General features: G+C 37.1%; 1 protein-coding gene across 1 annotated transcript in view; it reads left to right on the top strand.

Annotated features, from left to right (window-relative positions):
- The first annotated feature begins 539 nt into the window (after positions 1-539).
- Positions 540-21696, top strand: part of LOC131067700 (E3 ubiquitin-protein ligase SPL2) — a 51753-nt gene continuing 30596 nt past the window's right edge. Inside the window, exon 1 of the mRNA XM_058002813.2 lies at positions 540-1077. Within this exon, the coding sequence (XP_057858796.1) occupies positions 742-1077 (336 nt within the window). The 5' untranslated portion in view covers positions 540-741. The remainder of the gene's footprint in view (positions 1078-21696) is intronic.

Raw genomic sequence — 21696 nt, 5'->3', positions numbered from 1 at the left:
ACTTCCTGCATATATCTCTATCTCCCTATCTCTCTCTATCTTTATCTCTCCCTATACCTCTCTCTATATCTCCATCTATTTTTTTCTTTCCCTCCCTATATATCTCTATATATTTATCTCTTGCATCTCTATCTAGATCCTTCTCTCCTCCCTCAATATCTATCTTCTCAGCCCCCTCTCTCACTCTCCCCAACTCTATTTCTCCCTCTCTTTCCCTCGCCATCTCTATTTCAAACATAACATTGACCTGTTTCTAATGGACCCTGATTATCCTTTTAGATATGTTTGTATTCCTATAAGTGGATGCATAGTTGATTTGAATCTATCACTTCTCCATTGACACATTTTTTTCACAAACAACACCATTCACTTCATAACCTACTAATTGACCTCATATACAACACAAATTTATGCAAAAACAAATAGACCAATTTTTCCAAACCTCTTCCACGTACCCATTGCACACTCAAAATGCAATTGCTAGTTTAATTTCTATGTACCAATATAATCCCGACCAAGATCTTTTGGGAAGTTTCTCACAAAAGACTTCATTCATTAGACTAAAACAAAATAAGGGTCATCGTAAAACTTCCAGAATGAGCTAATTTTTAAAATACACGAGTGCAACAAAGCCTCTGCGAGGTGAGCTTAAATCGCTTATGGACTGCCATTTGAAAGAATAAATTTAGCAAGATGAGGCGAGCAGTAGGAAAACCATCACCAGGAGAGTAAAGAGTAAACATGGCGTCCCACGAGCAAGAGATATCACAGGCTATAACTCGCATAGCCCTGGCTGGAGATGGCGCTGTACTGGGGCTGGGTCTCGCAGTCATCGCCATTAGAACATGGCTCAAGTACAATTCAAATTCAAAGGCTCTTGCCAAAGTACAGGCGACACCCGTCTCGCGCATTAGAGACTTGAGGATGCTTTTGTCTGACGACAAGGGAACAGAGCAGTTGGTTATGGTGAGAGGGGAGGTTCAGCCCACGGCTTTCGCAGAGGCAACTCACGGCGAGGGCGTGCTGACAACCCCTAATTCTGGAGACGAGGCCGTCATTTTCTTGAAATCGCAGACGGTAATTTTGGGCGAGTAGGTCAGATTTTTGCGCATTTGAAATTTCGCTTATTTTGCTGTGATCCTTTAGCTTTTCAACTCTAGATCACTCGTAGGCTAACCTAAATTAATATTGGCCATCCCCGGGCATTTAACCTGATCGGATCGAACCTGCGTAGAGGTTATCTTTAACCTAGTAGATTTTAAAGGCCTTTTGAGTCGTATTTTGGCAGGAGTTTGAACTTGTAGTCTTTGATTACCATGCCGATTTTGTTGTTTCAGTTTAGTTTTAATCTTATTAGATCTAGAGGTATTTTTTTCATTTTTCTTTTTTTGGGACCCTCTTTATGCGCAAATTGTGGGGTTTAAACTTGTAGACGCACGCTTTGTTGTTTGAGTAAAATATTCAAAGTTTAACCGTAGTAGAATTCAGAGGCTGTTTTTACCATTGTTTTTTCGTAAACACTGGGGTTTAAACTTGTTGCTTCTGCTTCTATCACCGCACACTTTGTCGTTTGATTAAAATTTTTAAAGCTTAAATCCCAATAAATCATAGAGGCCTTTATCACCCTTTTTTTAGCAAATTGTAGGAGTTAAACTTGTGGTCCTGTGTAGTTGTATGAGTAAATTAATTGAAGCTTATTTGTATATTTTAGATGCCCTTTTTACCAATTTTTTTGACAATTTATGGGGTTTGCTTCTGATCAATGAAGGATTTGTTGTTTGATTAAAATTTTTAAGACGTGACTTGTAACAGAATATATAGACCTTTTTCATGAATTTCTGTCCCACAAATCCTGGAGTTTAAACTTGTAGTGCTTGATCATTCCACAGGTTTTGTTGTTTGAGTAAAATATTCAGAGCTTAAACTTAATTAGTTTTTTCCACCAATTTGCAACTTGTTGCATATGATCACTGTGTGGTTTTGTTTTTTAATATTTTGAGTATCTGAAACACTGTGCGGGTTTTGTCGTGTAGAGTAAAATGTTGTGTAGCTACCCACTTTAGATGAAATTTAACCTCCATTCCATGTGAGAAAATTGCAAGAGTTTTGTTGTTGGAGTAAAATATTCCAAGCTTTAAAATTATCAGAATTTAGAGCAGGTCTGGAATTTGACACCCCGTGGTCTGCTCTTATGGACTTAGGGTGTACTTAAAAACTAAAAAAAAGAACAGATTATAGATTCTGATTGGTTTTCTGTTTATTATAAATTTGAGGTTTTACATGACAAATAAACTGTAGATTTTCTTTATTTGAAAACTATGATAGAATATATATATTTTTCGATAGATAATGTGAGGGTTAGGGTCCTCACCTCTTATATTGCGAATTGGAAAAATAAGTATGGCGTTTGAAAGAAACTGTGACCAATAAAATATGTGACAGCACCAGATCATCCATGACATCACAAACCCACAGACGACATGGTTTCAATTATTTAGCTATCACATACCAACAGTTACACAAAACTCTGCAGACATTGAGATCATAGCTTGATTCTAAGGAACCCAGCCAACCAACAGCATTTGGAAGGACACCATTGACAGTATTCCCTTAACTACCTATAAGAAGGAGAAAACCAGAAGTCATATAAGCATATAATTTACCCTCCAACAGAGCAGACCACGATTTTGTTAATTTGCAGACTTAGGGCCAAAAGAAACATCCTCATGCTTGACAAGTGCAGCTGGTTGTGCCAGAAATTTTATGGCTTTCTCAGCCTTCCACATTGAACCTCTCCTATTGGGAGGAAGACTTCAAAGGCTGAGAGAGATCTGCCATCATCACTGAAGGCTGATAGGCTTCTAGCCTGCTGCCATCCCGAAGGAAACTCTGAATTGAGGCCAGTTCCGTGATCATAACTTCCATACTAGCCTCAAGGGCCTAAATATTCTGAATAGAGGCCAGCACACAAAATTTGTAACCAGTGTGTGATAATGAGGAGAGTTTGGTGGGATTAGCTTTGTCCATTCTGATCTGCAAACGTATAGTACCTATTTTGCAACAATCCTGTAATAGTTTGTCAACAACTGCAACATGACTAGTGGCACAAATAATTTGGATGCAATGTGGCCTTTTTTACTGATGCCATCTTGCACCTCCACTTATAATAAATAGGTTGGCATTCTATAGTCCTTACCCAAGCTTTTCCACAAACTTGCAAATTCTTCAACTATTAACTCACAGGCATTTTGTCAACCAGTTGGTGGGACAATGGCAATCATTCTAAGTATGAGTTTAATTTTTAGGAACAGCTGTTATTTTTACAAACTGATACCACAAAAAATCAAAATGCAACAATAACCTTTTTAAATATGCTATGAGCTGAATAAGCTTGAAATTGTTGTGTTATGAATCAGTTTAAATTGCTGGTTTAAATTCTTTATCCCAAACTGCTGTTATGATAGAACAAATAAGTTCATTCTCCTATTGATTAGTTCATAACAGCAAGTCTGAAATTTATTTAACTGCTGGAACAAACTAAGATAGTGATGTTATACAAAACTAACCTCCACTAGCTGTTGCAGCATATATAATTACAATGCATATCTGAAATTAGTTTCCAGATAACCAACCACTATATGTACTTATTGCTTTGACTGAAGTCTGAAAGTAAATTCTTCTATGCTCCTTCAGATTTGAATGTCCTCTTCGCAGCACCTCAAGACCTACTTATACCACAGAATACTCTTGGCGAGGCCAACAGACACATGAACCTTCACCTGCATAACAGTATCATGAATCACCTAGTATACAAGGGCTTGAAAGACTCCACAACTTTCCACGTCCATACTCAATTCTGCTTGAAGCATATAATACGGGTTTCTGAGTAGCACTACAAGCTTCACAACCCCTTACAATTTTGCTGCAATGCATATAAACTCATGTCCTCCTTTGTGGATGGTTGGCGGCTAGTGTAGGCATTTTAAAGAAAATCCATGACTTCCTTAGGTTACATGTCACCTTCAATCTGGCCTGTCACTTCGCTTTTTCACAAATAGACACAGTTCTTGTATGGAGCGGTTAGTCTTTATTATAAAATGATATCTAAATGCTTCTACAAGTCTTATTGGTCACCCAACTCTCTTTTCTTTTGTTTGCTAGTGCTGATATTTAGCATTGACTTGTGACCCCCTCCTCAAAACCTACAAGGCTCTCTTATTTAATTCTAGTAGCACTTGGGACTTAGCAAATCGCGATTTCATTGAGCCAAAATTCCATGATGCCCTTATTTATTATTCTATATGGGTGGCTTAGATTTATGGAGGATTCGACTTTGCCTAAAGCTGGCAATGACAATTATGTTGATTACTATGATTTATTGCCTCCTTCATTTTCACAATAAATCACTAGTTGAAGATGGCACCCGCAATCTAAATTAATGTAATAAACTCTTATCTGAAAATTGGAGAAAATAATAGTTTTTTGTTTGCCTTCAAACCTCCGAAAAATTATCAAAACATCAACTTGTAGAGAAGATATATCTTTCTTAGACCCAAAACTTCAAAATCCAATTCAATAGATTTACTTGTGTATCCTGTGAGAATCCACCAAGGTTGGCCAAAATGGGTTTTTGTTCAATCAACCAAGAACCCAAGGGTTTTTGTCGTAGGGTTTGCTGAACTGAAAGCACAATCTCTCAAAGAAACTCTCCAAGAAATAACTAGTCATGAATTAATTGCTTTTTGGCTCTCAACTCTTTTATATCCCATCTTTGAGAGAATTATTTAATTTTTTTTTTGTATTTCATATTCCCGCTCATAAATTGATCGACCCACTTTATAAATTTTCCATTGACATAAAACAAACTCACTTTATTAAAATAACCAAGGTTCAACTTGTAATTAATTAAATATAAATAATCCTGAGAAGTTTAAGACTTTTTAAAATTTGATTAGTTAATTATTCCCCAATAAAGCATGAGTTTAGCCTATAAATAGGTTAAAAGAGATACTTTCGACTACTCAGCAGAAGGGGACATTACAAGCATAATGTAATAGTGCTCCATGTTAAACTCATGATAGGATTGAGAGGGCGGGGGGGGGTGAATCAGTTCGGAACACTTCTAAACTGATCTAACAGATATTAAACAATATTTAACAACAATACTGAAAACATCAACCATCAACACATGAACACCAAATTTATGTGGAAAACTCAATCAAGAAAAAAAAACATGGTTAGAATCATACTCACAATATAAATAGAATTTATTACAATGTTTTAGGCTCACTGCCAAGGAGCATCATGTAGCTGATGGACTTGCAAGACTAAGGCTCATTGCCTTAGGGCAATATACATGGACTTGCTCAACTGAGGCACACTGCTTCAGGGCAAGATACAAAGGGCTGCCAAGGGATCCATCGTCTTTCGGGAATAGAAAGAATAGCCGAACTGATATGAGAAGAATCTCCTGATCATGAAATTGTTCTTGAACCGTTGTGTCAAGCTACCAATATCATGGCAAACATATCTAACATCCACCACTGTCTCAGAACATTGTCTCACTGATTATATCACCATCAAAGCTCTTCACAAATTGACTTTTGCACATCCGCAGTATCAAATCTGCTTGCACATCATTCACTTTCACTTAACATCAATTCATGCTCTATCCCATACACAACTCATACATCCGCACTTCTTCAATACAAGTTAGATCATCAAAAAGCTAATTGAGGGTCGACCACAAACAAAGTAAACAATATTGCACAAAATTAGCCACTCGGATCAAAAATACCCAAAGTGGTCCACTCCAGGAGAAAGAGGGGACCCAAATTCATCAAGATACATTCTTCCAAAATGAATCCAACAAACCGCACATGCTAACATATCCTCCAAAGTCGGCACCAAACGTAATGTGTAGATAAACAATAAAACTTAGCAACCGGTCAGTCAAAAAGACATCTTCCAATGCAAAATACCTAATGCTGATCTCCAGACACTATAGTGAGACCCATAACAACCATCTGACATAACTCCCAAAGTATATCCAGACCAAAAAGTATGATCCAATCAATATAATCCAATCGGGACACTGAAAAACATATCACAACTGAATATGCCAAGCACAAACCAATATAACTCGCGGAACAAAAACACCACCAGAGAATTATACTGAAATAGTGCACAAACCAAATAAACATGTCTATCAAACCACAACACAAGATTCTACAAATCCGGAGGTCACCAAGCAATTTTTGGACCAGTCTGATAGACACTCGCACTGTTAGATAACGACAACAATACACTTCTGCAATCCACGAACTAAAAAACCAGATGATGCAACATCCACATAGCACATACAATATATCCAGAAACGTAAACATGATCTTCACTATCCCGAGGAATGCAAAGCATTCTACCACTGGGGCATTATGTACCTTTTCTTGCATATCGAACTTGCCACAATTGTAACTTTCCAGATAAGCTCCACCAACATAAATTCAACAACACCACCATGCAGAGAAACGTGCATCAAACTCAACAACAACACCACCAGATAGAGAAACCTACAACAATACAAGAACATATTCTAAATCAGACTCTATCCGGACCACCAAGTCTGGGCATCAATGACAACACAACTTAGATATCAACAATCAACTCAGATTTACAACACTCCATACCAACTCATCCAGCCCATGTAATAGATCGAATTATGTATTGTAATAATTCTCCACATTATGGAAAAGTAAAAAATGTGCACTTTGTGGTGTAATTATAACATAAGTTAAAGGAAGAAGGAGAAATAAAAGGCTGAGTATAATAAGGAAGAATAAAATGATCTATAAAATTTTATTTGAGATTTTATATCTAACCAAATTAGTTGATGTTGTTTATTTAACTAACCTGGTGGGATTCTAGATAGAATTCATTCCACAAATTTAGCAATTTGTTATAGATATCTTTTAGATTGCCTCTCTATAAAAGAAAAGGCATATTGTAAGGAGGGAGAGGGGGGAAAATAGAAGAAAGAAATTCTTGTAGACCTATTTTGTAAATCCAATCTTTGTAAAGATAGGTGGTGCGTGACATTTGCTCAACGATGTATAGATTTATTTACTGTTAATGTGTTTCAATTTCAGCATGTCTGGTTATTTCCAGCAAGCATGATTTATTTTCAACGAGTGCGATTTCCTTTTAGCAGGCGTGCTTTACTTTCAGTTGTATAGATTTGTGAAAATTCTTTTTCATATATAGTTTAACTTCCTCTATATTTTCTTTATTTGGGTACCTAATCTGAACTTTGAAGCTCTTATTGTGCATGGCACAGTCACAAGACTTTGTCCCGGGTTTGACATTGGGAAAGTGAAACCTGAAATAAATGAATAGATAACCCCAAACAGTCTATCTTGCCTCAATGCACGACAAATGGTTTGGGTCAACATGATGTCTACCCAAACGCATGACAACTGTAAAGTTGAATTGTTGAAAAAAAATCAACCATTGACATACCTTTTGTAATTCATATACCTTGGTTAGAGCTTCATGATTTGTTGTTGTGTAATTGCATTCAACAACATTTAGCTTTTTGCTTGTGAAGTATATAAGGTGTGCTAGATTTCTGTTGCCAACTTGTTCAAGAATATCTTTGATTGCAACGCTTGATGCATCTACATGAATGTGAAACTGTGTACTCCATTTTTGGGAATTCTGATATTGGTGCTATAGCCAACTTCTCTTTTAGTGTTTCAAATGCCTACCGATGCAAACATGTTCACAAAAAGGCTCTTTTCTTAGTAGATCTTCTAGGGGCATAGTTCTTGATGTAGTTTTAATATTACCCTATATGACCTAGGAAAACATGCACAATGCATGGAGAATCTGGTATGGCAAGATGAGTTACTACCACTTTACAATTATGTGGCCTAGTAGATGTTGATAAGTTGTCATTGATGTCAACTGAGGAAGCATTGTGAAGGTCAGGAGAGATGGTATCATGATAATATATTAAGATGAGGATTAGAAGTATTCAAATAAGGATACTGATCAGTATGAAGGTGAAAGGTGATGTTGAAGATGTAATGTCCCCTATTAAGGGGCTGCCAATTCCTAAAGAGCAACATACATTACTATTTGTTATGCTAGATTAATTACATATTAAATAATTATGGTTGCTTATAGTACAACTGATTTTGTCCTTATTCAAACTCTAATCTTAATCCCTTCTAATTCTTAACCCTGGATGGGGATTTACTTGTCTAGGGCGTGATGACACCACCTCCATAAAGCAGCCCAGATTTCAGGAACATTAGTTTATTCACCCTTGGGCTCATAATGCAGCCCAGATTTCAGGACCATCAGTCCATTCACCCTTGGGGCTCATCTATTTTTGGGATGGATTTACTCTGCCTCTCCCTAACAACACCACGCCTCTCCTTATGGGGGGAAGAATTAGAATTGATTAAGTACTTAGATTGTGAATATATTGATATCTCGTTGTACTATGAATGCATATGAAATTAAGTATGACTGTCATACATTTTGCAGTCTATATTAATATTACTATTAAATTCTGCATAAGAAAATTATCAGGCTTCATATATTAAGCATACATATTAAGCCCATCCCCATGCATACCACAGAGAACAAGGATGTTACTGCCCGTAACTTTATAACAGTTATGATCTGATCTGATCGATGGTGATATCATTGGAGGCTCTTGATTCCTTTCCTTTATATATCTCAATGTGAGGGAGAGGTCACACCTCTTCATCATGTATGCCCTTTGGCAAGAGATTCACCCTTTCACCATTAGCACCCTTTGAAAGAGTGCAACTCTTCATTATTTCTGCCCTTTGAAAGGGACATAACCTTTCACAATCAGATGTGCACTTTTTATTTAAATCAGATCAGCACCTCTGATTCCCAAATTATCCCCTCTTAAATGATGTTCTCTTCTCCCTTTTATATCTTATGTTTGAGGGAGTCACAACTTTTAATTTCATGTCTTTTGACCATTCATTAACTCAATTAAATTTTAATTATGTTCTTTTATATTTTAATTTTGTTATTATTGTTTACCGTTAAATTCTATTTCAAAGTGGGGAAATTACAGAAGAACAATGATGTTGAATGTCAAATGTGTGGTGATGATGAGATCAGCAGTAAGGCAATGATGAAGTTAAGGATGACACCTTGTCAGGATGATGTAGTGCATACAGTTAGAATGTAAGAACAGTTGGCTAAGACATCTTCAACACATTTCCTAAGGCTGAGAGACAATATTTTGGTCCACACTCCACACAACAAGATTTCATTTTGCGGTTTCTTAAGATAATTTGGTTGAATTGGATACCAGATATATTTGAAGTAGTAACACCCTTCGCTCAAGAAGGTAGACATGACTGAACATTGAGCAATGTGTAGATAGTGCAAATTGGTTAACAAGGCAAGTTGAAATGCTCCGTGTTTCATCATATTAAAAGATTTGCTCTTGCGGTTTTGAGGATATGTGTTGAATTTTGCAACACAAGCACCTGTAAGATCAAACGGTAAACATGAACACCTTCGACAAACGAGAGCTGCACAAATGAATACTATATTACTCAAAAGCGAAGAATACAAATTTACAAGATGAATTACAATTGTACAACAAGGTGCTTATAAAGAAAGCACAAAGCTAAATTTAGGAGAATTAAAGTGCAAGCATGAGGAGCTAAATAAAGCTCAACTCTAATTGAACTAGTTGCATTAAAGCTAAAATAGGTGCACAACTAAAATAAGCTCTCCTAAGTGAAGTTAAGTAAAAAAGCATAACTAGTTGTAAAAAAACAACTAATAGCTAAATATGCTCTAACAATATGTTCTCTGATATCCAAAGGATGTTATTCTAAATTTCCAGCTGTTTTGGAGTTTCTCAAGTTTTGTTTTCAAGGTGCTAAGTTGATACAATGAACCGACATGCCCTATTTCTCATTTGTACAAGTGACTTGATGTTGGCAGCAACTTAAAACAGTGTGGTATGGTAAAAGGAAAGATTAGAAATGTTTAGTAGGTCCTATAATACTCATGTCATGATCCACATGGTGTTATTTCTATTCCCCTGTTATTGGAATCAATTTGATTGTAGTGATATGTGCCTAAAGTGCCAACTTGGCTTGACATTTGGGTTTGCAGATGATGAATGGACCTTGCATTAAGAAGTGTGATTTGCACGGTCCGCTGTGGCCTATTTGTCTTGGTTCATAAGTTTTGGAGTCGACTTGTGTGGTATCACATGTTTCATCCAAAGGTCACCGTGCAATCGACCTAGTTGATATTTTGAGGAGTTGTGGAGGATATAAAGGGAAGATCAAATCAAGATCAAAGATTGGCAAACAATTTCATAAAAGCACACTTCTTGAGATTCAATGTTATTAGAATATTTAATTATATTTTAGTCACCTATATTTAGTTCCTTGTTTAATGGTCATTTAGCTTTGTAGTTGATTAGCTTTTAAGCTTTATTTAGCATTTAGCTTTTTCTTTTTAGTTAATTAGCTTTTAAGTTTTATTTAGTGTTTAGCTTTTTAGTAGTTCACTTTAAATGACTTGTTTTTAATTTAGAACGTCATCCTTGTAATCTCTTTATATACGCTTGTATATTGTTGAATAGATTATCCGATTATTGAATCATTCATTCAATTTATTTTTCATGGTATCAGAGCGGGTCGATGGGATTCTTTAAAGTTTTGGCAAATTTTTTAATAAAAATTCATGGCCTTCTTTCTGGAATAGTTTCCAGATTTTTTTATTGTTTTTTTTTATAAAAAAATGATTTTGCTTTTTTGAAGGCTTTTTGAGGGTTTCTGGTTCGTGGGCGAATTTCTTTGTACTGGGCAGCAGTTCATGTTTTTTTAGGGTTTTGGAGATTTTTTGGGCCTGCAAAATGGAGGTTTTTTTTGCAGATTGAAAATTTTCCTAGGGTTTCTGCAATTTTCGATTAGGATTTTGACCCCTTCAGTTCAAGTCGAAATTTTATTCTGATTGCAGATTCTTGGTGGGTTTTTCGAGACTACAACTGGGTCATCGTAAAATTTTTCAAGGTGCATCGTTTTTCGTGCCTCAATTTTTGAGCTGTCGGATTTGTATTCTAATTTCAGATTCTTGGTGGGTTTTTCGAGAGCTTTTTTGGGTTGGTCTCAGATTTTTTTGGGTGCCTTGTTTTTCATGCCTCAAATTTTGTGCCAGCGAATTTGCCTTGGAATTTAAAAATAGGCCGCAATTTCTGTTAATTCTGTGGACGTTGGGAATTTTGATGTTTTCTGGGGCACCGCTTGTGCTGTTTTAAGTTTGCAGATTTTTTTTAATTTCTGGGTTTCTTCCAAACCTCAAAATTCGTGCCAGAATTCTCCTCCAGGGTTTCAGATTTTTTGTGCAGCTGCTTCTATTTTGATTTTTGAATCAAATTCTTCTGTCTCATGCTTTCACTAGGTTGACCTCGTTGAACTTCCATTTTCATGATGGCATCTTTGACCAACATCATGTTGGAACACAGCCAAAAGTTCAACAGTTGCCACAACACCTGGAAACAATGCATGCTCACGATATCTGAATATTGTTGCCTTGATCAGATTGATTTAGGCCAGACCTTGTCCTATAGGTCCCAGGGTTTTCACATTTTTTTTCCTCAAAAATTGTTCGTAGGGTTTAGAACTTTTTCCTTAAAAATTATTATCTGTCATCTGCAAAGCTTCCGTGGGTTTTTTGATTTTTTGCCATAAAAATCATGGAGGGTTTTACTTGATTTTTTTCTCAAAAATTAGGGTTTTACCACGTGATGTCTGGTATTTACCACGTGTTGTTGTCTGGTGCTTTCTTGCATGATGTCTGATGTTTTACTGTGTGATGTTTTGGTGTCTTACCACGTGGTGTTTTGGGTCTTGCCATGTGAAGTTTTAGGGTTTTGTTCGATTTTTTCCACAAAAATCGTTTCAAGGGTTTTTACCATTTTTTCCACAAAAATGATAATTTGTATCTTCAGTTTTGGAGGGTTTGCCGATTTTTCTCAGTGTTTAGCTTTTTAGTAGTTCACTTTAAACGACTTGTTCTTAATTTAGAACGTCGTCCTTGTAATCTCTTTATATATGCTTGTATATTGTTGAATAGATTATCCGATTATTGAATCATTCATTCAATTTATTTTTCAAATGTGATGTTCAATCGACAACATTGGTCAAACATCAAGTGCAATTCATCAAGTTGGTTGGTAACTAACCACACATTTTTGAGCTATCTTTGGGTGTGTTCAACAGTAGTTTGCCAAACAATGTCATAAAAGAACCCTTCTTGAGATTCAATGTGATGTTCAATCGACAACATTGGTCAAACATCAAATGCAATTCATCAAGTTGGTTGGTAACCAACCACACATTTTCTAGCTATCTAAGTATACTTGTAAAATTTCATGGATAAAGTCTTTGAAAGTACTTATCACGTTGTGCGACAAGTTGCATGCTCGTGAGATTGTACATTGTAACATTATAGGCAATGGCCCACTTTGTCATGGCTAGGTGAAAAATGTGTCAATACTTTAAAAGACATGCATCTGACGTTTTTATTATGATTTAATGCAAAAAAGCAATGAAAATCATGGTTAATTGTTACAACAAATAATGTGATTTTAGATAGAAAAAATTATAACTAGTGGTGATTCTTGATTAATCACAATTTTTCCCTTTTTTGCTTATATGCTTTCATGTATTGAACTACGCTAAGCATCGTTAGGCTATAATAGTATCTATTTGAGGTGGAGAAACAACATAGTGAGGGCTCTTGCAAGGTTTGTATTGTAGTATCCATTGGTGACAAGCAGTGTGTAGCATAGCTACCCTATTTTTTGGATCACATGTTCAACCATTTAGCTATCGACCCTCCTTTGATGTATCATCTAATGGCATTAAAGTTGACATTTTAATAGTCCATGTATTCAATTGGCCTCAAAGGTTTATATATTGAAATTTTGAAATAACTTAGTGTTTCTTTATGGTAATGCCAAATATTGTTTTGATATTGGCATTTTAAATCATTCCGTGTTTGTGGATATCTATGCCTTCTATTATTGCGCATTTGGCATTGTGGCAATAAATAGTACCTTTAACTTGAAAAGTAGAGATATAGTCCAAGATCAATAAAATGCCAAAATTTTACCAAGAAATTTTGTGTTACAATCCAAAACATTTTTAAAATTAGAAGGCCACTTGTAAGCATACTGCCACTATGAATTTATGTGGCTTAAATATTTGAAGCTTGCACAAATTTGCAGTACACTTCTATAAGATTAGAAGATCAATAAGATTCATTAGGCAAAAAATACATTTAGGCTTAATTTGCAACCTCAAATGGACATTTTTTGCCTTTAGGGTTTGCTATCGATTGAGGCAGCATGTTGCATTATTGTGATGTGTGTATGAGGTTGTCCATAGCCTTAGCATGGTGTGGTGTTCAACTTACTTGTTGATGTCCATGCCATGTCCTTTGAGTTTTGTGGCATCATATTGCAGTGTAGGAATTTGAATCACTCTTTTTTACAAACTCACCCCCTTAATAGCAAAACATTCTAGATATAATTGAGTTTTGTAAACAAATTCTATTGTAATAGAATTTCATTTTTCATTCAAATTATTTGCCATGTGCAAAATCAAATAGTAGATAGTTTCACTCTTCCTCCTCTTTTGCTACAAAATATAAATAAATGATGTTATAGAGGTGGAAAAGGGAAACCATTATGAAAAGTGCTAGATATCCTCTTGAGGACTTAATCAACCTCTCCACTTAGGATAAGCACAAAGCACATAAGTTGTCAAGTGAAAGTAGATAACACCAGATACGTCATAGAGATCTTTTGGTGACCTTTGCCAGCTCTCTGCCTAAGGACGCACATGTGGGTCATGGACGACAACGTGCGTTGGCATCCTGTACAGACAGAGTACGAAGTTTCGTACTAGAAAATACAAAGCGACTGGATATGTGTTTTATAGATAACAAATGAATAACAAAAATTGAACTGATAGTAAATATGAATTGGAAAGACAGAAAGGAAAGGAAATGCTCACATTGGGTTCATGAATGAAGCTTCCAACAAGGTTAGCTCTTCCTCAATATTATCCTACACACAAATCAGAGAGATGGAAATGTTGGGGTTGTGTTTTCGAGGTCTGCCACAGTCAGACCCCGTTTTAGTGTTTCGACCTCCATGGATATCCAAGATAGATAGATAAATGATAAATTGAGATACAAAGTAAAAGAGATGGCAGATATGCTATGGAGAGAAAATGATAAATGCAAGAGGAAAGAGACACCCCTTCCACACCCCAAAGCGAAGAGCTCCCAGGAGAGAAGAAACACCAAGTCCTCTTGAAACACAAAGTGTAACCGGAAAAAAGGAGGAGAGCAGAGAGAGCAAGAGAGCCCAAGAATGCAAGAGTGACTAGATTGTTTAGAAAGTTGTATGCAAGTGATCCCCGATTCTAGAGAGCAAAAATGAAGCTAGGAAAGGCTAGATATGCAGCCTGGAAGCAAATTTGACATCGGTGCGCGTTGTAGGAGGTGTTACAATCTCTACTAGTCATAGACGTAACGCTCCAAAGGCCACCATCAGATTGCATATTTGTGGGAAGCTAGTGCGACGCGTGGACGTTTCTGTGATGCGCAGGTATTTGCTAGTCAAATAGTCAACAGAGTCGGGAAAAGGACAGAGGCGAGGTGGACAAGGCAAGCCAAGCATGCAAATGGACAAAAAGGTGAAGGTGTTCTCTATCGGCATTAAGTGAAGGTGCATATGTAGTGTGGAATTGCATTGTGTGCAAATTATGACATTACATATGTTAATAGTCAATGTTACCCACAAACTAAAATGGGCACCTCCTGGTTTTAGGGAATGTTCTCAAAACTAAAAAAAAAGGGAGACTAAAAGGGGACAACCCCTAATTGCTTTTTTAGAAATTTTAGGACTTACCCTAAAGTGGAAGGTCCCCTTTTTTGGTCTTATCAAGGACCCACCAAGGCCTATGTATCCAAAAAGACTTGTACAACCCATTGGCACCTATGTTATTGGTTTGGCTTCGATCTAGCCCATATATTGTTTTAGGTTCGGTTTGTTGGGGGGTTCGTCCAAGGTTCTTCAAAGTCACCATGTGTTCGTCTTGAATGACCCTAGGCAAACCTATCATGAATTTTCGGGATTTTTCTTCCTTTGCTGTAACAAACCCTTGTTTTTCTTTGTAAATCATTAAGCCCTTACAATCTTCCATAATTAATATTGCATAAATATAATTATAATAATATGACTTTAAATAATACTTAATAATTATTCAATCAATTTCTCACAAATCTTAGACATATTTTATATAGATTTTTAAAAGATATATATGTTATTTTAAAGATATATATGCCCTTTTTAAAAGGGTAAATAATATTTATAGAGGAAAAATGAGGGTTCGTTGTGATAGTTATTTTTCATTATTATATTATAATACTATATATGAACTTTATTAATATTGTATAAGATTTACAAGTATTATTATATATTAAAATATGTATGTATTTCCTATGTCACCCCAAGTTTCCGGGATGGGGACGGCTATATAAAATATAGGGAAAATTTAAATTATATAGGGAAATTTTAAATGTTCATATGAAAAATAGATAAAGCATGCATATATACATTATATTCATATGAAAACAATGATAAAGCAGTTATATGTACATAGAACCTTAACATACCACATTTGTGTTCAAAATTCATTGTCAATACTCAATATGCATTCATAATTCAAAATTCATTGTCAATACTCAATATGCATTTGTAATTCAGAATTCATTGTCAATATTCAATATGCATTCATAATTGAAAATTCATTGTCAATATTCAATATGCATTCATAATTGAAAATTCATTGTCAATATGCCAGCACTTGTTTGCATGTAGTTCATTGTTTCTTTCTGGTTGGAGGATATTTTGATAGACTTCCATTACTATTATGACCTACAACCACTTCTTTATGCACTACAAAATATTGGGTGTTTGTGAAATTCATTACCAAGCTTTTATTCATATTTCTGAGTGCTTTTGGCTATGATTCAGACCTGTTTACCTTTCATATCAGTGAAAAGTATTGCAGACCTGCAACCACTTTTTTACGCACTACCAAGGTCCAAGTGTTTGTGAAATTTATTACCAGGCTTATGCTCATTATTTCTAAGTGCTTTTGGAAGTGATTCAGACATGTTTACCCGTCATATTAGTGAAAATCCAGTTTTACAAAACCTATAATAAAATTAAAAAATGTTTTTTTTTTGAGCATTTGAGACTTTTTTTAAAAATTTGCTGGGAAAAGGGGGACAAGTGGCCGTCCCCGGGACAGTTAGGGGATGTCACAGACGTCCCCAACCATATTGGGGACAGGGGGACGCCCCCTTTGAGAATCACTGCCGTCCCCAAGTTTTCGGGATGTTTCCCACAGATTTTGTAATTTTGAGGACAACGGGGGGACGTCTCCTGGCCATCCCCAAGTTCCCGAAACGTCTCCGGTACAAGGACGGGGGATTTTAGCCCGGAGACACGTCCTCGGGTAACGTAGTATATTTCTGATTTTTATATGTTTTTGTATAGATGAACCCAAAACGTACCCAACCCCCAAATTCTTTTTGACCAACCTGTTGTGACCATTTCACACATCGCCCCATTAAAATGGGGACCCCCTCTTTTTGCTCGGTTTTGCCTGTTTCTCTCTCTGCTTTTAGGGTTTTGGGTTAGTGAGTCAGTCGTCTGGACTGGGGTTAAGCCTTAGGGTTTCCGTTTTGATGTTTTCAAGCTAGAATCCAGTCCATTTTTGAAGATTATTGAGCTTCCTCTCGTAAGATGCAATTTTAAGGTAAGGTGAATTGTCAAGGGGCCAAGTAAGTCTGCCTAGGTTCAGTCGGAATTTTGAATGCAAGTCCGAATTTTTGCCTAAGTATCGATGATGGAATTTTGAAATTTTGTTTGAGTGATTTTGGCCAAATTTTGGAAATTTTGATAATTGATCCCAAGCATTGGAAATAACCTAATTTTACCTTGTGAAGTGACTGAGGTCCTAAAAACTTGATATTTTGGCCTGTGGAAGCAAGTTCGCTCCTGTCCCTCAGTCAGGGACCAGGGCGAAAATGATATTTTATGCATCCTGGTTATTAATTTATTTCATTTGTCTTGTGCAGGGTCGCCAGGAGATGCAGTTGAACGCGAATTGGAGGTTTTGAAAGATTTTGAGATTCGAAAATGGCAAATTTTTTGGAGTTTTAGGCCAAATCGCTCCTGTCCTTCAGTCAAGGACCAGGGCGAAATAACTCACTTGGACCATTTTGACCTCATTTTGATCAAATTGAAGCGTCAAGGACGTAATGGAAGGTGAAACCAACATGATAGAGCGCTAGGATTGAGTCGTTTGCAATAAAAAGTTGAACTTTTGCCCTCAAGGACAAAAATCGCTCCTGTGCCTCCCTGAAGGACCGAAGCTTGAAATTCAAAATTGCCCTGTCCTTGAAAGATTTGAATGATTTCACAATTTGAGAAGAACAAAGGAAGTACATCTTATCGGTTGAATATAACTTGAAAGTACCATAATAAGGAAAATTGGCCCTAGAAGCAAAATCGCTCCTGTCCCTCTGCCAGGGACTAGAGCGATTTTCCTTATAAAACAAGTTCTGGGCTAAGATCAAGTGAGTGTTAAGTTTGAGGCAAGCAAAGGAAGCGTAACGAATCCATTGAATATAATTTTGAAGAGTGCAAGACGCCAGTGAAGCCTATTTTGTCCTAGGCGCTCCTATCCCTCTCCCAGGGACCAGAGCGATTTCTTCCTTAGGCAAATTTCCCACGAAGTTAAAGTGAGTTTCATGTCGAAGATGAATGAAGGGGAGCATAATGAGTCCGTTGAAAACAAGTTTGAAGGTTGGCAAAGCACGAACAAGCCTACAAGTGAAAGTTCGCTCCTGTCCCTCTCCTAAGGACCAGAGCGAAATAGTCAAATATGCTTAAACTTTGAAGGCCACGTTCGTTTCAAATGTTCAAGAAGGAATAAAGAACATCATTTTACGCCTTGAAGACAATTTGATATCAATATGATGAAGGATTTGCACCATAAACTAAAGTTCGCTCCTGTCCTTCAGTCAAGGACCAGGGCGATATTCATGAAATCAATCATTTTTCTTCCTAGATCACATCAAAGCAAGGTTACACAAGAACCGAAATGTCATTTGAAAGGTGATGAACAAAGAGCTAAGGTTAAAAGATGACGAATTTGAGTTAGAATTCAAAGTTCGCTCCTGTCCTCCAGTCAAGGACCAGGGCGATAAACACTCAAATATCAAATTTGCTTTGTAAAGGACAAGTAAGTATGCGTGGAATGAAAGGATAAAATTGTTACTTGCCTAGTGATGCAAATTAGTGATTAAAAAAGCAAAGACCAAGGAGTAAATGCAAGATCGCTCCTGTCCTCCAGTCAAGGACCAGGGCGATAATGATCTTAAGAGGCATTCATCTACAAAATTGAATAGATCAAGCTCGAGATTCCCGATGAAAATGCCAGTCTCAACGTAGAGGAAGTGGTTTTGAACGTAAAAGGCAAGAAATTCAAAAAGTAAAATGCTAGATCGCTCCTGTCCCTCTCCCAGGGACCAGAGCGATGTGGTTTGTACCCCTTACATCTCCCATGTTTTGGCGCTAACATCATTTTTGAATTATATTAAATGCTAAAATTCGATAAAACTTGAAATATTTAATTAAAATTAGCATTTAATGGGTGCGCACAAGACATTTAATTAATTAATTTTGCCTTTAAAAATCGAAACTATTAAATATGAAGGCATTAAATTAATTAATTATTATTTTAAATAAATAAATTGGGGCGCTTGGGTTTTATTTTCCATATTTTAAAAAAGTCGGCCTTGATTTTTATTTAAAATTTGTTTTTTATTTTGCCTTATTTCCAAAGTCGGCCTTGAGGTAATTAAGGGGGTAAGCATTTATATATAGGGGGTGTGATATGGCATTTTAAAACATCATTCAATCATCCTTTGCATGCGATTTGGAGAAGACAATTACAAGGTGCGAATTTCATCAAGGAGAGGTGTTAAATTTCCATTCGAAGGGAAGTGCGAACTTGGTTTGTGTTCAAGTGGAGCGAATTTGCCATCAAGACGTTGAAGACCCCAAAAGTTGGCGAAGTTGACAAGGAAGGCGCCTTTGCTAGAGGAGGATCGCATTGATACTTCAAATTTCGATTTTTGCCTAGGCAAATTTCCTTATTTTGCTTTTTTAGAGTTAGCTCTCAAGTGAGGTATGGCGAAGTCTTCCCTTGTCTTGAATTTTGAATCTTGATCGTCATATCTTAAATTTTGAATTTTGAAATTTTGAATTTCCTGTAGCTCAATCGAATTTAGGAAATGATAACTCAAAGACTTATCATGAAGTTTCCTAAATTCAATCTCTAATCTAATCTATGTTTATACATTGCAAAATCTATTACTTATTATGAAATGTTGTGTAGGTGTTACAATGGCGACCCCAAAGGTGGGAGCATCTACCAGTCGTCCAGCTCTCATGAAGGAAGATCAGAAGAACGAAGAATTGGAGACCAAGATCGTGTCGAAGTGGAGCAACATTGGAGATACCAACTTGGGCAACTTCAGTGTGAAGAAGTTTCGAGAGGTCCCCTACATTGGCAAGCCATCACCTGTCGCAAGGAGAATAATTGAAAGTGGCATTATCAAGGCGGCCGGCTTCCCTCCAGCAATCCAGTGCCATGAGTTGATGATCGAGTGTGCTCGCCATTATGATCCACAGTCCAGATCGATAGTGTCCAAGGAAGGAGACACTTTTGCTTATCTTTCAGAGGAAGCTATCAGTGAAGCTCTTCACTTGCCAGAACATAAAGATATGATTTATAAAAGCATAGAAGGAGCCAGGTCCATGTATGAAGATGATCCAGACACTTGCCTAAGCATCATCAACAAGAATTGGTTACTCAAGAGTCGTCCTCGCCTGAGCAAGATTCCGAACACACCACATAGGATCGACTTCCAGGAGGAGTACAGAGATTTGATAACACTACTCAACCGAGTCACAGGAGCCCCTCAAGCCTTCTATTTTGAGAAGTGGATGTTCTGCTTCATCCAAGTGATAGTTCAGGGAAAAGGAACAATCCATTGGGATAGAATGATTAGCCATTGCTTGGACGTACAGTTAAGGAGATTGAAGGCTACTAAGTCTTTCCACATGAGTTCATACATCATATATGCCTTGATCAGGAGCTTTGAGTATGCAGGACTACCTCACAGAGGAGTGATTGGAAGAGGACCCGGCGAGGTCAGAGTTTGTGATTCTTATGTTCACTTGCATCATCCGCCAGAGAGTAACTACAAGTTAGTCAATGATACATTCACGATGAACATCACCAGGATATTGCAAGGCGGGATTCACAACCGGTTATCTCAGGATGCACAAGAGCTTGTAAAGAGGTACGGTGCATGGTTTATCCAATTCCAGAAATTTACATATATTAGAGTTCATGGATGTCCTTCACCTCCTTATATGTTGCCGAGATATCCGACAGACAGAATAGTGTTACTTGAGGTAACAAGACAGTTGGCAGCTTATGTGAAAGCATTCAGACACAGACATGGAAATGGAGTTCCTGTGCCTATCATATTGGGGAATTCAGTTGAGGTATGTCCTAATGCTCTAGCCATGGATGATGCAGAGAAGGAGTTAGCTTTATATTCATTTTCATTCTTTGCCTTGAGAGAGAGCTTTGATCCATATGGGTATATAGAGGAGACGGTCGGAAGAAAATATAAACATGAACCTCAGGTAGAAGACTTTGTGATGAATCTCTTGGATGACCTTGAAGTGAAAAGAAAGATGCATTCTAGATTGCCTTTAGACTTCATCAGGAAATGCAAAATTTATAGAGTGGCCGACCAAGCTCAGGACAGTGGCAGACATCTCCAATCATCTTATGATCGAGAAAGCAAATCAGTGAGGCTAGATTGGAACGAACCCGAGGTTGTAGATCTAGATGCTTTGATGGCTCCAGTCTTGTCTTGTACTCGCAGATGGGTTGATGTGCAGCATCAGAAGTTGAGAGAGCAAGGTATATCTATGACTTTCACTTTGGAAGAAAAACCAGTTGAAGGAGGAGCAAGTGTAAGTGAGGGTAATCCTAATCCCAGAAATGCAAGCGAAGGCAACCTTCGAAGTGTAAGTGAGGGCAATCCCCATCCAAGAGGCTCGAAAAGGAAAGAGAGACCTGAAAAAAAGGAATCTTCCAAGAAGAAGCAAGAGGCCAACCGAGATCGTTCATCCGGCACATCTTCTCGACTTGAGAAGAGGACACTTGAAATAGAGGAGTCTATGGAATCAATGGTACAGAACGATAAAGAAGGACAGGCACCTCGAAGGTCACCAAGTGGGTCTCTCCAAGCTAATGAGCTACATGAAGATAAGGAAGATAATGAAGTAACGTCTCCTCTCAGAGAAGAAGAAACATTGCCCAATGAGATACAGGTTAGAGAAACAAGATCGACCATCCTAGATTGGTTAAAGGAAAGACTTACAAGGGTGATTGTGATCGAAGACGAGGACAGTGTGATTGATTTAGAGAGCCTTGTTGGAGATTC

Source organism: Cryptomeria japonica, chromosome 2 (assembly GCF_030272615.1).
Source record: "Cryptomeria japonica chromosome 2, Sugi_1.0, whole genome shotgun sequence".
NCBI classification, from domain to species: domain Eukaryota; kingdom Viridiplantae; phylum Streptophyta; class Pinopsida; order Cupressales; family Cupressaceae; genus Cryptomeria; species Cryptomeria japonica.
This window is presented reverse-complemented; position numbering and strand designations above follow the sequence as displayed.